We start from the raw sequence: 16,954 nt of genomic DNA, 5'->3' as shown, positions 1-16,954 counted from the left end.
ATAATAAAAATTTAAAGGCAATCCAAAGAAAAAAAATGAGTAATCTACTAAATATTCCGTTTCTTTATGAAATAAATTTAATTGCCCCTACTACGACTATTGTTGTTACTTATTATTTTTTTGAAATAGCAAAAAGTCTAGCCCAGGTTGCCTCCGCTACCTACAATTGCATTTTTTACACACACCAACGCACATACTGCGTGAAAACAATGTGCAGAGAGAAATGAATTAACGACCATTTTACGGGTAAAAGATGTGAGAAATTGAAGATACCATCATTGGGGTTCTCTCCTTTAAGCTTTTTCTCACTTTTCATTGCTTTGCTCGTGGACTGGGTTGCAAATTTCAGTGTTTCTTTTGTTTATTTCTCCGTAAAAGTTGAATCTTTAAGCGAAGAATATCTTCGCTTATATCTTCAAGGATTTATAATATCTCGAACTGTTACTTTTTGCGGGACTTCTGTGTCGAGTGTTGATTGGATCTCGAAAGGACTGCAAGAAGAATAGAGAAAAAGTAGCCGTCTCCTGTTCATTTACTTTCTTGGAGTTTTATCAAGTGTTTGTTTCTTGATGAAAGATTGTCCAGTCACCTGCATTTTCTAGGAGGCAAGTATACTATTTCATTTTATATTTTGTTATCCTGAGATTTGATCTTTGGTTTTCTGTGGTAATGTGAGTGGAAAAGGGTGTGTTATATGTAATGGGATACAAGAATTGAATAACTTAGCTGGATTTTTATTTTTGTTTGGGTAATCCTCATTTTTTTCTTTTTCCTTTTGGTAAATGGGTTGCTATAAAGATCATTTTTCTTGATTCTAGTGAAGTTTCTCCTTGAAAAGAAAGTTACTTGTCGTTGTTTATATGCATCCCATCGCCGATATTGGAATGACAATACCTGAATAGTTGGTGGTGGTTTGGGTTAAGATAAACTGAATTCTAATCGTGCCATTTTAACTGTATCCTTTTTTGTTGTGCTTTTAATGTGATCCGTACATCAATATTTTCTTAAGGAAAAGAAATTTACTTGCTGGGTGAATAATTTAGTTTCATTTGATAACTAAATGTTTCAGTTTGACTATTATGCCATGCAACAATTTCAGATCACTCGTTGAGGGAGTTGGTTCCTTACGGATGAGTTCCAGTTCAATGGGTTGTGTTTGAATATAACTCTTCACGTAATCAGTCGTCTACAAAGCAATACAGATGGGAAGGGAGTTTGTCTGGATCTAGCGCAATACCTACGGATCATAAGTTGAAGACTACAAATTCTGCATCTGGCTCCATTATCAGTTCAAAAAGCTCTAGCAAAATGGCCCTTTCCATGGTTAAAAAAGATGGAGAAAGCAGTATACTCAATGAAGGAAAAAAACAATTTCTTGGCACTGGTGAAGAAGAAGATGAAATGACAGAAGCTGCTATCCAAAAGCAGCGGCCATTGGATGATTCTGAGAATGTTATTACCAGTGATCGTCAAGAACATTTGGTTTTTCCTTCATCGCCATCTGAGGGAGCTATCGACCTTTTGAATGCAAACTTACCATCTAAACCTGGAATCGGATATTGCTCAAGCCCTCAAAACAGTTTTTACTCTGCCATACAGTACACAGGAGCTAAACAAAGCTTTACAAACACAGAAGTCAGTGAATGTGCGAGTAGTATCAAGAAGTCTGGTGAAAGTGGTGAAGTTAGCAACTTGTGTGATTTGGTTGAGAGTAGGAAAATTAGCATGTACCGAGGCAGTACTTGCAGTGATGTTAGTGATGAGAGCAGCTCTAGTAGTTTGAGCAGTGCTATATACAAGCCTCACAAAGCCAATGATACCAGGTGGGAAGCAATTCAAGCCGTCAGGTCATGGAACAATGGGGTGCTGGAGTTGAAAAATTTCAGGATTTTCAAGAGATTGGGATGTGGTGATATAGGAAGTGTTCATCTGGCAGAGTTGATTGGAACAAGAACTTGTTTTGCCATGAAAGTGATGGATAAAGATGCTCTAGCAAGTCGGAAGAAACTTCTCAGAGCTCAGACAGAAAGAGAGATTCTGAAATCTCTGGATCATCCCTTCCTTCCCACTTTATACACTCATTTTGAGACAGAAAAATTTTCTTTTTTGGTGATGGAGTTTTGTGCTGGAGGAGATTTGCATGCTCTTCGGCAAAAACAACCTGGGAAATTTTTCCCTGAGCATGCCGCCAGGTAAAATTTTATTGAAAATTGGTTTGGCTGTTTGGTATTTGATTATGGAATATTTAGGGGCCTAGTAATTTAAAAATGCTTGTTATCCTTTAGATTTGCCATATGAATGTTGATTGAGTTTTCTCTTATCCTCTTCACTTCCTAAATCTCAACTATTCAACAGCGACAATTTAATGCTTTGAAACGTTGTTTAATTACTTGCAAAAACAATCTCAACAGTCTAATAAACAAAATGAAAAACAAGTAACAATCTCCTGAGACGTCAAGTCCCTCTGTTGCAAGACATTTCTATTTAATCTCTTTTACCATTTACATCGCATGGGAATTGATGATTTCGCAATTTCTTCTAGTTTATCATCGTTCCTCAGATTGAATCAATAGTTGCTCATAACTTGGAGGCAAAGAGCTCCTATTTCATTTTATCACTATTTTCTTATGAATGTTGGAAATAATAATCCAAATAGACTGAAAAAGTTTTTAGCCAGATATATTAGTCGTGTTAATTGTTTTTGCCAACCTACAGGTTTTATGTGGCAGAAGTTCTTCTTGCACTCGAGTATTTGCACATGCTTGGGATCATTTACAGAGATCTTAAACCAGAAAACGTTTTAGTAAGGGAAGATGGACACATAATGTTGTCAGATTTCGACCTCTCCTTGAGATGTGCCGTGCGCCCAACCTTAGTCAAATCCTCGGTTCCCAACACAGAATCCAAGAATGCAGGCTACTGTGTCCAGCCTTCTTGCATCGAACCATCGTGGGTGATCCAGCCAGCTTGTATCCAACCAACGTGTTTTGGACCACGTTTCCTTAAAAATCCAAAAAAAGAAAAGAAATCCAAACCAAAAAAAGAAATACATAACCATGTCACCCCTCTTCCTGAACTTATAGCCGAACCCACAAATGCTCGGTCCATGTCCTTTGTAGGCACGCACGAATACTTGGCACCCGAAATAATAAAAGGCGATGGCCATGGCAGTGCAGTGGATTGGTGGACATTTGGGATCTTTCTTTATGAGCTCTTGTTCGGGAGAACTCCTTTTAAGGGTGCTGGAAATAGAGCTACTTTGTTTAATGTTGTTGGACAGTCCTTAAGGTTTCCCGAAACGCCTACCGTTAGCTTTGCTGCAAGAGATTTGATCAGAGGCTTGCTTGTGAAAGAGCCACAGCATCGCCTTGCGTATAGACGTGGGGCAACCGAAATTAAACAACACCCGTTTTTTCAGAGTGTGAATTGGGCTCTTGTACGCTGTGCCACTCCGCCAGATGTGCCACCGCCGTTCTTGGTGCCGGATGCAGGAACACCTGCACCACCACCCACAGCAGAGAAAGTCCAAGGTGTAGATGTCAAACCTTTAGGTAATTACTATGAGATTGATTTCTTCTGATCGTTTTTTAATACCTCGAGGCTGTTCCATTTCGTTGGATGAATTATATACGAAGGGATGTTTCGTTAGAAGGGAGGCAAAAATGTGTTTCCTTGAATGAGTAAATGCCTATATATGGTGTAAATTGACGTAATGCATTTTTTCCATTCAGTCTTTTTGTTCACACACACGTGTGTGTGTGTATATATAAATTGCAAATAAAGTCATTTGCTAAAATTGAATAATTTCAGTATGTTGTTGGGCCTACTCGGGCGTCCAATAATTTTGGGCCCACTTCTGTGTTGCCCATTAAACGTTACGTGGATCACTCGGTCTAGAACCATGTCAGTGTCTCAATGGTTAGTAGTCGCGGTCAGCCATACCACTCTATCACACTATGGGAGCTGGCCATTAATTTCCAAAGTCCTTGATTCTTATTATATAGAATCTTATATATATTTATGTTTATAATCGTTTTAATAATTATATTATAATAATAATAAATTTACTGTAATCAACTTTAAAACATAATTTGTTATGCATTGTCTCACTTCATCGAGTAATAATAGTTATGTTGTTGCCGCAAATGCAATTCAGGTGTCCATCTTATTTACGCGTGCAAGAAAATGGTTTTAGGAGTAAATTATTCCTCTTATTATCAAAAGTCAAGAACAAGAAGCAAACTCGACTCACATAAACATGACATTCACCAACCAGCATATTAACTATTATAAAAAAAAAAATTATATACAAATAATTAATTTAAAAAATATATATAATGTTTCTTGTAAAACCTCATATTGGACCCTCCATCTTCTTCGACCTCGGACCTCACATTCTTCGACTAATCGTTACTCAGCTAAATATGAATAGGAGTGATAGTTTTGTAGAAATATAAGGTAAAAGTAATATTTAATTTGAAAATCAATCAAAGATTTAAATTAATATATTTTACACAACAAGAAGGAAAATGCGCCTGTCCGTAGCTCGATCGGCCCGATTTATCCCCTCAATCTCACAATTATATGTGCTTCTCCACTCCCGCAGACCAATTCCTCTGACTCGACCAATTCTTGCACGTAACCCCCGCATTTTCTTCCAACTGTCAGCTCTTATGGCCGGACAATCGGAGAGTTTTTCCACCACCGTCGCCTCCGCCGACGAGGAGACCACTAAATACGGCTTCGAGCGTGCGGAGATGTACCAGAAAAACCTCGCCGGGACGGTTAACCCATACGAACGTCATTTGTTCCTCTGCTACAAGTCTCACGACTCGTGGCCTTCTCACATAGAGAATTTTGAATCTGATCCGCTACCAACGCTGCTTGCTTCCGCTCTCAAAGCTAGGAAAAAGGACATCCAAGTTCAGGTATATTAAATGACATTGAATTCGCATGACTATATGTTTGCTGCTAGCAGTTGTTGGACATTACTCAGCAGGTGTGAATTTGAATTTATGCTTCGTTTGATGTTGGATCTTGGATTAGCTCTTCAAGAAATGAGAGTGAAATCAAATGCGGAATCCTTTTACACTGGATTCCACAGTATTTTCGTATTGGATCTCGGATTAGCTATTCGATGGATAGTAATATTGAAAAACGAAAGGCCTACTTCAGTTAACTAGCTTTTACAGTATCATCCATTAGGCCATTTTTTGCTTCTGATATGCATTTGTGATACGTTTGGGTGCTACTGAGTTGAACTTGGTTTTTGTAGACTCGGCTGACGATATGTGAGGGAGGCGATGATGTGAAGCTATCGGATGCAGATGTTATGATTTTTCCTGACATGATCGTATACAGGTAATTATTTCGATGGTTTTCCACCATTCTGTTTTTGAAGTAGGCGAGGTATTGCTATGGGCTAGGAATATATTTATACATGCATTTGGTGTTAGATGTGTTTTGATTGCTTTTATCCCACACACATGATATATTTGGATTCTCTAATTTCCTATGGCTTTATTAAGTAAAATCAGTGGCTCGAAATACGATTCCTTTTGCTTCATGTCATACATTGGGGCAATTTCTTCTTACTATAATCAGAATTTATTCCTTATGAATGGTGTTTATGGTTGATCAGGATGCTATGATTTGGTTTTAAAGTTGGCTTGCTCAATTGTCATGTTAATTTGTTACTGGCACTTAAAAGCTTTTCGTTTACTTAAGGGACTTGAAAGACTCAGATGTAGATAGCTTTGTTGATGATGTGCTTGTTAGTGGCAATCCTTGGGTATCTGGGATCCCGGAGGAGTTAACGGGTTCTTATGTGTTTGTGTGTGCTCATAACAACCGAGACAGAAGATGTGGTGTTTGTGGTCCAGTTCTGATTGAAAAGTTTAAAGAGGAGATTGAATACAGGAATTTGAAGAACCAGGTTTTTGTTACTGCTTGCTCACATGTAGGTGGTCATAAATATGCAGGCAACGTGATTACTTTTAGTGCAGATCCTGAAGGAAAAATTGTTGGTAACTGGTGAGGATACATTTCACTCTTTGTTTTTATTGTCCTTGAGTATTGGCACATGACATGTTCTGGATGCATTTTTTTGTAATCTTGTATCCGTTGCACGTATCTTTTCGTCATTTGATTTTTCTCACATTGTTTTATGAAGGTATGGCTATGTCACCCCTAATGATGTTGTTGAATTGCTTGATCAGCAAATTGTGAAGGGACAAGTCATTGACCGCATTTGGAGGTATGTTTATACCACATAACCATATCTCTCTCTCTCAATTCACACACATGCTTTTATTTTTTTCACTCTGTATTGATGCTCGGTCTAACTAACTGATTTTAACTTTAAATTTGTGTATTGTGTGTCATTGTGTAGCATGTGGTTTAGTCATTCTTCACTGGCTACTGAAGCTATCTAATAAACTGCTTCGTGGTCAAACTCATCTTTGAATATATTGGCAGGGAATTTTGTTGCCTTTGATTCGGCATTTTTAATTTTGTTTTGGTAATTAAAAGTAGAGAGATATCTACTTATTTTTTATGTTTAGAAGGCTTTAATTTTCACAACTACTCTCACTTGTTACTGGCAAATGAATTTTGATAAACACATTATGCAAATGCTGTTGCTTAGGTCTGTGTTTACTGACGATCTGTTTAATACACACATATGATTTAAATAATGGTGCTTGATAACTAAATATTCACGACATGCGGCTTGGGATTCATATTCACACAATCCCCTAATCTACGTTACTCTAATATACACTTCAATTTAAAGATTAAACAATCAATCTAGCATTTCTGATTGATTTGATCATAATCTCTAACACCACCCCTCAAGCTTGTTGGTCTTCCATTCCCAGCTTGCAAATTATGTCTTGAATAGCTGCGATGTTTAGTCCTTTGGTGAGCACGTCAACAAGTTGCCTATTAGTAGGAACATATGGAGTACAAATAAGTTTGCTATCAATCTTCTCTTTGATAAATTATCTATTCACTTCTACATGCTTTGTTATATCATGTTGCACCGTATTATGGACAATATTGATAGCATATTTATTGTCAGAATAATTTCATAGGTTCTTGCCACTTGATTTTGAGATCATCAAGAATTGTCTTGATCCATAGCAATTCACATATTCCCAAGGCCATTGCCCTAAACTCTTCTTCTATGATTGATTTTGTCACTACACTTTGTTTCTTACTCCTCCATGTTACACGATTTCCTCCGAGAAAAGTGCAATATCCTGAAGGAGATCTTCTATCCACAGGCGACCATGCATAATCAGCATCATGTATGCTTCAATGCTCAATCCTGTATTTCTTTTAAACAAAACTCCCTTGCCAAGACTTGTCTTAAGATAGTCTAAAATTCTATGCTCTGCTTGTAAATGTCTGTCCCTTGGATTATGCATAAATTGGCTCAATGCTCACTGCATATGCGTTATCTGGTCGTATGTGAAATAGATATATGCGTTTGAATACCAGCCATTGATACATTTCTTTTTCAACAAGAGGATTCTCATTTAAGTCTCCAATCTCATGGTTGATGTCAATAGGAGTTTGGGGCCTTGGACTGGCTTGCAAGTCAACATCCCTGTCTCCTTCAATAAATCTATGACAAATTTATGTTGTGAAATAAAGACGCCCTTGTTGGAACGTGCTACTTCAATTCCAAGAAAGTATTTCGATCTTCCAAGTTCTTTTATTTCGAACTCCTTTGCCAAACATATTCTTAAGATCTGTTTTTCGATCTCATAGTTTCTAGTTACAATTATGTCATCAACATACACTAGGAGAATTGCGACTCCTCCAGAATTTGAATGCTTGGACAAGAGTGTATGGTCTCCTTGACTTTGCTTGTACCCCGATTTGAGCACTTGTGCAAATCTTCCAAACCATGCTCAAGGTGATTGTTTGAGACCATATAAAGTTTTTTTTTATCTTGCAAACTTTATTGCTTCTCTCAATTTACTTAAATCCCGGTGGAATCTCCATGTGAATTTCTTTCTCCATGGTGCCATGCAAGAAGGCATTCTTAACGTCAAATTGATCAAGGCTCCAGTTGAAGTTGGCAGCGAGAGATAGTAAAGTTCGGACTGTATTCATCTTGGCAACTAGAGCAAAGGTTTCTTGCTAATACACCATAAGTTTGTGTATATCCTTTTGCAACGAGCCTGACTTTGTATCTTTCTAAGGAGCCATAAGAATTATATTTCACTGTATGCACCCATTTGCATCCCACAACTTTCTTTCCCGGTGGTAAGTTAGTGATCTCCCAAGTTTGATATTTTTCAAGTGCCTGCATTTCATGTTTCATGGCAAGTCTCCAATTTTCATTAGATAAAGCCTCATATAAGGAATTATGAATATCAATAATGTTTAACTCGTTAAAAAACTCCTATGTGAAGGTGAAATTTTTTTGAAGGTAATATATTTGGCCATAGGTAATATCAATAACGTTTAACTTGCTAAAAGCAATGAGTAAATTAGTCTGGATAGATAGCGAGGCTGAGATATCTGGTTCAGAACATACATCAGTTGCAGAATTGGGAGAGGATTCTTGGGCTAGTCAAGATCTGTGTCGAGCTTCTTCCTCCTCGAGTAAACCTGGTTAAAACGCATGTGTTCAGGTAGGCTGTTGGAAGAAGAGGGTGAATCAATCACTGTTGGAGGGAAGTTGGTTGAAGGTAAGTCCAACAAGAATGCATCCCTATCGTCATCATTGAGAGATTATAGGTACTCGTTCTGGGAATGAGGCTGGCTGAAATAAGAATTTTGTTCATCAAAGGTGACATCAACTGAGACAAAAACCTCCTTGTAGGTGGATGGTAACACTTGTATCCCTTCTTGGTTGTTGAGTATCCCAAGAAGATACACTTAAGAGCTCTAGGATCAAGTTTCCCCCTATTTTGACTATGAATGTGGACAAACGCAATGCACCCGAAGACTCGCGGGATTAGATTATTGCGTGATTTTATGGATAAAATTGAGAGAGAATTTACAATGGTGATTGGTGATTGAAATCCCAAGACGCTAGAAGGGCAGTCGATTTATAATTTAAGAAGCGATCATACTGCTTCTTCCCAATAATTTTTTGGGACATTCTTATGAAAGAGAAGTGCTCGAGTGGTGGCTAAAAGATGACCATTCTTGCGTTCTGCTGCTATATTCTGTTGTGGAATATTAACACATGAGTACTCATGAATTGTTTATTTTTTTCCAAGATATGGGGATAAGGTTTGGTATTTTCACCCCAAATTAATTCTGGATCATGTTATGAAAATTTTGAAACACATCACTGATTTCACTCTTAGATTTGAGAAGAAAACTCCAAGAAATTCGGATGCAATCATCCACAAACAATACAAACCAACGAGATCCTGCAATATTCAAAATATTGGAGGGTCCCATCTGTCACTATAAATTAGCCAGAAAATAACTGAACTTTTATTACTTATTGGAAAGGATACACGCTTGTGTTTAGCAAACTCACACACATCGCAGTGAAGGTGTTTATTTTCTAAACCCTCAAACAAAGACGGAAACATAACCTTCAAAACACCAAAGGATAGGTGCCCTAATCTAAAACTAGTACACCGATGCACGCGTTGCGTGCTTGTACAATATTATTTATAATTCATTTGATTTATATTTAAATGAGAATCAAAATGTAATTATAAGAAATAGTGAGGGATTACACTGCAATTTTGATAGAAAACAATTTTGGTAAATTTGTCCATAATGGAGGCGCAAAAATAGATATATATTTTTTAGTGTCGTTCTTTAACGATTTCTATCATGTCCTCAACTTTTATAAAAGAGAATAGATGTTGGAGCCAAATGCTATTTTTATTCGATGAAGAAGAGAAAAATGATGAAGCTGTTTCACCGGGGCCAGTTTCGTCAAGGATATAAAGTCCATTCACCTTCTTAGCTAGTCCAATCTTCCTCCTCGGACCCTGGTCCTAAAAAACACAAAGCGAATAATAAAAGAGGACGTTACAATTCATATCAGATGTAAGCTTTTGGATGGATATTAGGTTCGTGGAGAGCTTAGGCACATGGAACACATTTCTTAATGTAAGTACTTTATTAACAAACATGTCGCCAATTTCAGCCACAGTTGCAAGAGAACCATCAGCTATGGTTATTTTCTGATTACTAGGACAAGGTGTATAAGTAGTGGATATAAGAGAAGAGTGTGCCATGTGATCAGTGGCTCCGACGTCTATCTTTCATGGATTTCTAATAGCTTTATCGGAGACATTTACCCTAGAGAGATTGGGTATTTACCTGAAAGTGCCAAGGAGCAGTTCCCATATTTATCCCCACCAGCCTTTTCAAGGGATTTGATCATCCCTTTGAGTATTTCAATTTCTTCCTTGAGGTCAATCTGCTTCCAATTTGCCAATAGGAGCACCAAAGTTCTTTCTCATTCTCACGTCCGGGAGCTTTAGTCTGTCATTCTTTTCCCTTTTTTGATGTGAAAATTCTGATTTTATTGCCACCATAGCTGAACCAGTCGAATTCTGGACTTCAAGCATCACATTTCTTCTACTCTCTTCTTCTTGTATTAAGGAAATTGTTTATTCCAATGATGGAACTTCATCCTTCCCGAGAATTTGAGCTCGGACCTAATCAAATTCAGAGTTTAACCCAGCCAAAAAATCATGGATTCTGTCTTTATCGATAAACTTTCTGAGAGTAGTTGCATCTTAAGGGTCCTTCATTTTACTGATTCTGTAGTGGTCAAGTTCCTGCCATTAGTTTTGCAATTGATTCGCATACTCAGTGACAAATTGTTTATCTGCTTATGTACTCCTACTTTGACTTTTATTTAAAAAACATGAGCAATGTCTCGAGCTTTTGAATAGGTTTGACAGACTGAATCCCATATGGCTTTAGCAAAAGTCAGGAACATAACTGTGTCACTGATTCTCGGATCCATTGAGTCCCACAACCATGAAATAACCATAGAGTCAACTTCATCCCATGTTTCAAAGCCTTTCTCACCTTTTTTCGGTCCATTGCCCACAAGGTGACTGAGTTTTCCTTTCCTTTCAAATATGTATGCACAAATTGAGACTACTTGAGATAGCTTTTCCATCCAATGGATAATTTGCCTTAATATTTTGCAAATATCCAATTGACATACTAGAGTTTACTTCCTCAGACTTGGCAGAAGCTTTAGAAGTTTTAGAGTTTGACATTGTCAATTAGAGGCTTAAAAGGTATGAATAAAGATTCAAACAATCAATCTATCATCTCTAATTGATTTTATCATAATCTCCAATACTAAAATATTGTTTTAAACTAGTAGCCGAACCAGATAATTATTGGTGTCCACCTTTTTGATGAGTTCAATTAGACATTATTTGCTTTCAGTCTATCCTACTGATGATGAAATTCTACTGAATTTTGCAAGTCTCACTAAAACCCAAATGAATCCGATTGATAAACGTACTGTTTACATGCATTAAGATTTTCTTCTCAACTATCTGCTCGGGGAACTTTTGTTGTTCCTGGACTGAGTGTTTTGGGGTTTTTTTTAAAAATAATTTAATTTTAAAATTTTATTTCAAAAATAATGTAAAAAAAAAACATTTTCAAAACTACTGCAATCCGCGCTTACGGAGCGCGGATGCTGCTCACGTGGACCAGCTCCGCGCTTCGTAAGCACGGACGCTGGTCCACGTAAGCGACGGAATATTTTAGCGACGGAATATATATAAAAACCGTCGCTAATTAGCGACAGTTTATTAAACCGCCGCTAAAAAAACCGTCACTAATTTTGGACCGTCGCTAATATGAAATACCACCCCTTGTATCAACAGCGTGCACATGTACGCCGCAGATAATATTGAACTTTCAACGGCTTGCAATTTTGCAGCGTCCAATATGCGCTACGAAAAGCCATTTTTGTTGTAGTGAAGACCGAGAAAAAAACAAACAAGAAATTCATCAAGACTGGGATATCTCAATTGAATGTTGTTTATTTTCCTCAACATCATTCTGTGGTCGAATGCCATGTACAAGGTGCTGCGGACCAACATTAAGCAAATTTGTAAAACTGTGTATGTTCGACCAAGACGGAGTCTTAAAATCCTGCTGACCAAACAAACCAAAGTCAGTCACCCTTGAATCACTGAAAAAAATAGGTTGAATAGTAGAGGTTCTTGAAAAAACTTATTTTTTGATGAGCTTATTGTCTGTTTTTTTTCTCTATCTTCACTACAACAAAAATGGCTTTTCGCAGCGTGCAAATTCTTTTTCCGCAACGTATATCGCACGCTGCAAAGTTGCAAGCCGTTGAAAGTTCAAAATTATCCGCGACGTACATGTGCACGCTGTTGATACAATTATGCATGGCGTGTGAGAAGGTAGGTATTTTGGCAACTGTCGCTAATTAGCGACGGTGTATAAACCGTCGCCGATTCCATTTAGCGACGGTTTTTATATATATTCCGTCGCTACAATATTCTGTCGCTTACGTGGACCAGCGTCCGTGCTTACGAAGCGCGGACACTACTCCACGTGAGCAGCGTCCGCGCTCCATAAGCGCGGATTACAGTAGTTTTGGAAATGTTTTTTTTTTTTTTGCATTATTTTTGAAAAAAATTTTTAAAATTAAATTATTTTTAAAAAAAACCCGAGTGTTTTGCTTTGACTCTGATAATTATATTAACCTATGTACAAGTAGTGAAAATCGTGTTGCAATTGAAAGGGAATTAATAATTGTCATTACGGAATTATGCAATTCGCGACTTACAAATTTACCGTTATCTAACTGTAGGGGCCAAATGGTCACAAAGGTTAAAGAAACAGAAAAAGTTGAATTGAAGCTAGCTAATGTGACAGCTGTGCCGAACAATGTAATCCAGCCTCAAGAGAATGCCATTGAAGAGAATGTACAAAGATCTGCAAGCTGTTGTCAAGGTGCTAATGGATTCTCTTGCTGTAGAGACGAGAACACTGAGCAGAAACAGGATAAGGGAGGGCTCTCTTGCTCGACTAGTAAATTGGAGCAGCGCCATGTTCTCACAACTGTTGCTATAGCTGGTGCAGTAGTCACTGTTGCTTTGGCTTATGCTTTTTACAAAAGAGCTAGGTGAAGCATTCGTTTCGAATCAGTGTGTACTGTTTATATCTGGGAGTTCTATATCCTTGATTTTGTGGAGTGATGCCAAGTCAATCAATAAATAATCCTTCGAACAAGCGAGTTAGGTGTTATACACAGCCTGGTCATAGGTTTGTATCAATACAGTACTTCACCTTTTCATAGTTGGTGTTCAACCACTAGTGTGAAAAATAGTTGAATGTCTAGCAATCTGGAAGTTAGTTAGGACACAATAATGTGTTTTAGTGGAAGACATGAATGTTCTCATCTCCAAGCTGTTGGTACTTTGTCAAAGTTTTTGTGTTGTGTTGTATGTGGCTAAACGTGTCTTCTTTGGATATACTTAAATATAGGTGAATATTATAAATATATATGTGTCACAAAAAAATGATTTCACTCACCCAACGATCAAATTGATGACTGAAACATAACTTTTTATTTATGTCTGTAAATTGCCGTTGCCACCAATAATGAGTTCCTTGGCTTTCAAAACTCTTAATTTATTTTTCAAGGAGGGCAAAAAGTTGTGCCACGGGCCAAGACCTCTCTCTGGTGAGGGAAAAACCAGAGATTCGAACCCCACGAGACAACAAAAAAAATATTTGTTCTCGAATGTTTTTTTAAAGTGAGATGAAACAAATATCTCTAATTTGATAATCATTACCTCTATGCAGATGGGGGATATATCATACCACCTGGGATAAATCATCCGCCGCCAATACAACTTTTTACTAGAGATGTATAAAATTTGAATCCGTGTCATTGGATTAAAAATGTAATCTAGTCCTTATCTCAAGCAACGAATATATCGACATAATAAAAGATATAGTGTTTGGTAAAATAATTTTGCTTAATTTGTGAAGTTACGATCATAGCACTATCCATGCTCATCCAATTTCCACCTATGACCACTTTTGTAATTTCTGCACCTCCTCAAAGAAACTGTGCATAGAATTGTCAAAAGGTTCATCGGGTTGATTCATCTTGTCTCGTTAAATAAGCGAGCTGAGTCATAATTCTTTAGTCCACTCAAATGACTAGCCGATCACAAAATGGTAGGAGAATTGTCAAAAGGTTCATCGGGTTGATTCATCCTATATCGTAAAATAAGTGAGCTGAGTCATAATTTTTTAGTTCACTCAAATGACTAGCCGATCACAAAAAGATAGGTTTGGTGCGGATAGTAGGTCAATTCGTCAAATATAACTAAAACTTGACATATTATCCATTCAGTTAAATAGACGGATTGGATTGACAATATCTCAACCCATCGAAATGGTTGGTCGACCCATTTTGACATCTCTAGTTGTGTAGGATGAGACGCTACATCAAGCATGTTTGGATGGGCTTTAAACATGGGATCTAGCACACCGAACGGGCCTCTGGGATAATCTATATTTTTTCTCGGGCCTTGAGCTTTGGGTTCGTCTCCCCGAATCCATCGTTATTGGAAAACCCTCACCACCACCAGAGCTTCCGCACCCACAGAGAAGAAAACTATCTCCACGCCGTAGAATTTGAGGTAAAACTCGATTTCGTGCTTTTAAGTTCGATAAGAATTGTGTGGATGGTTTATAGTTTGAATGCGTTGCTTGGGGATTTGAAAGAGTTGAACATTTACTGTTTGGATATCGTATTGCTAGTTTATTGCAACTTCCTTGAGATTTAAAGTGAAATTTCAGCTGTAGAAATCGGTGGAACCCAGGTATAATATAAAGGGTCTAGTTTTTATCATCCGTATATCTTAGGAAATATGGGATTTTTTTCGAGTAAGGTAATCTGCCCTGCTAATTCCATATAATTTCCGGTTTTGTACCTCAGAATGTTGGCACTCGATCCCACCGATAAATTATCCAATAACCGTTGCATAAGCTACGGAGATTTGGTTATAGTATATGAGAGACACGATAGAATGAAGGCCGTAAAGGTTTTGGAAAATGGCGTTTTGCAGAACCGATTCGGTATGTTTAAGCATTCAGATTGGATCGGAAAACACTTTGGATCAAAGGTGCTAAGCAATAAGGGTGGATTTGTGTACTTGTTATCTCCAACTCCGGAGTTATGGACCCTGGTTTTAAGCCACAGAACTCAGATTTTGTACATTGCTGATATCAGTTTTGTTGTGATGTTCTTGGAGATTGTTCCGGGTTGTGTGGTGCTTGAGTCGGGAACTGGAAGTGGATCGTTGACCACGTCGCTTGCTCGTGCAGTTGCGCCGAATGGACATGTTTATACATTTGATTTTCATGAACAGAGGGCAGCCTCATCTAGGTGAGGTCTCTTGAGAGTAATTATTATATGATTTTCTTGTGTTGCTCAAATAATGGGATTTCATGGTGTTTTAAGAAAATGTCAGCCTCTAAAGTTATGATTTTGTTAATTATAGTAGAAAGCACAAAAGATTCATTTTACAAATAAATTTTTCTTCACTGCTCAACAGATCCTGTCCATAGGATTCATTAGGGATTAAAGATCTGATCGGATTCTTCGAAACCAATATTTTTTTTGTTATGATTGGTTATTGGATCTTGTCTACGCGGCAGAGTTTGTTAGATATTTTCACTTGTTGATGAGCATTAACTGAACCTAGGCATGTAATCACGGTGATAAAGTTTGTTAATATTAAAGGGACCTTGTACATTGTACACTTGATGGATAACTCTTGACTGGTGGAGTGAAGGTATGTGTATCATCTATATTTTAACAAAATCTTCTTATTCCTCACTGTAGGGAGGATTTTGATAGCAACGGATTAAGTAGTTTGGTGAGCATAGCCGTGAGAGATATACAGGGTGAGGGTTTTCCTGATGAATATTCAGCGCAGGCAGACTCCATTTTTCTCGACCTGCCTCAACCATGGTTGGCCATCCCTTCAGCTGCGAAAATGCTGAAGCAAGATGGGGTTTTGTGTTCCTTCTCTCCTTGCATCGAACAAGTACAGAGATCCTGTGAGACACTCAGAGTAGACTTCACTGGTAAGTTTTTTGGGAGTTTGATTCTGGTGGAGAATTCAGTGATTATTTTCATGTTATAGGCTATTTATCATGCTATGTTATATTGGCGCTTATGCTTGGTTTTGTTTTTTCAGATATAAGAACATTTGAAGTGCTTCTCCACACATATGAAGTTCGAGAAGCTTCCTTGAGGAGCTGGGAGGATAATGAAGAATGTCTATCAGCTATGAAGAGTTGCAAGAAGAGGCAGCGTGGAGCTAATGGGGTGGAGAATTCTTTTCCTCGCTCTATCATGGCAAAACGAAGTGGTGAGGCAAGAGGTCATACGGGTTATTTGACATTTGCCAGACTCAAGTGCACAATGTGAAGTTTTCTTATACCCGAGTTTCTCGCATGACTTGAGATTCTGCGTATCCTCTTGTGTATCTTCGAAGTTTAGTTTGGTAGAAGATTATGGAGGGAAAAGTGGTGTTGGTCTGTAAGACACGCTTGGTAATTGTCATTTGCTTGAGATTTTAAGCCATTCACCCAGTCTAATGGAGATTTTTTTATCTTGAATTTCTGAAAAATTGTGAAGTCTCCCACACAAATAGGCAAACTAATATGTTCAGCCAGTTTCAAATGTATTTGTATACAGCCAGTTTTAAATTATTTTCCATTTTTTGAATTTCCGTTTTATAAATTTTAAAATTTGAAATGTTTAACACAGGACCAAGGGATGTGATTATTATATTTTTTGCCTGGGGCCCTGAATAATGATACTCACAGGACACGATCCTGCAAGCTTATTTGACCCGTACAACGGGACCATCTTGTTTTGAATCCAAGTGAGCTGAAAATCACACGGTAGTGTGTCCACATATTG

At 37.7% G+C, this 16,954-nt stretch overlaps 2 protein-coding genes and 1 pseudogene across 3 annotated transcripts; all 3 read left to right on the top strand.

The window, feature by feature from the left end:
- Positions 1–614: 614 nt before the first annotated feature.
- LOC140974475 (protein kinase PVPK-1-like) lies at positions 615–3,711 on the top strand (annotated as a pseudogene).
- An 803-nt stretch (positions 3,712–4,514) lies between these two features.
- LOC140974474 (altered inheritance of mitochondria protein 32-like) lies at positions 4,515–13,402 on the top strand. The gene is made up of 5 exons (XM_073437945.1): positions 4,515–4,928; positions 5,276–5,361; positions 5,728–6,033; positions 6,173–6,256; positions 12,812–13,402. The coding sequence occupies exons 1-5, from the start codon at positions 4,530–4,532 to the stop codon at positions 13,128–13,130; spliced, it is 1,194 nt and encodes a 397-aa protein (XP_073294046.1). The 5' UTR covers positions 4,515–4,529; the 3' UTR covers positions 13,131–13,402.
- A 1,063-nt stretch (positions 13,403–14,465) lies between these two features.
- On the top strand, positions 14,466–16,756 carry LOC140974472 (uncharacterized). Of its 2 annotated transcripts, XM_073437944.1 has the most exons (4): positions 14,466–14,657; positions 14,957–15,406; positions 15,866–16,110; positions 16,224–16,756. In XM_073437944.1, the coding sequence occupies exons 2-4, from the start codon at positions 14,958–14,960 to the stop codon at positions 16,454–16,456; spliced, it is 927 nt and encodes a 308-aa protein (XP_073294045.1). In that variant the 5' UTR covers positions 14,466–14,657; position 14,957; the 3' UTR covers positions 16,457–16,756. The 2 variants fall into 2 exon arrangements, with proteins under 2 accessions (XP_073294045.1, XP_073294044.1); XM_073437943.1 differs by having other exon boundaries at positions 14,505–15,406.
- The last annotated feature ends 198 nt before the right edge of the window (positions 16,757–16,954 follow it).

This window comes from Primulina huaijiensis, chromosome 3, assembly GCF_012295235.1.
Source record: "Primulina huaijiensis isolate GDHJ02 chromosome 3, ASM1229523v2, whole genome shotgun sequence".
Classification (NCBI taxonomy): domain Eukaryota; kingdom Viridiplantae; phylum Streptophyta; class Magnoliopsida; order Lamiales; family Gesneriaceae; genus Primulina; species Primulina huaijiensis.
The sequence above is the reverse complement of the archived record's forward strand: the minus strand, read 5'-3'. Positions and strand labels throughout refer to the sequence as shown.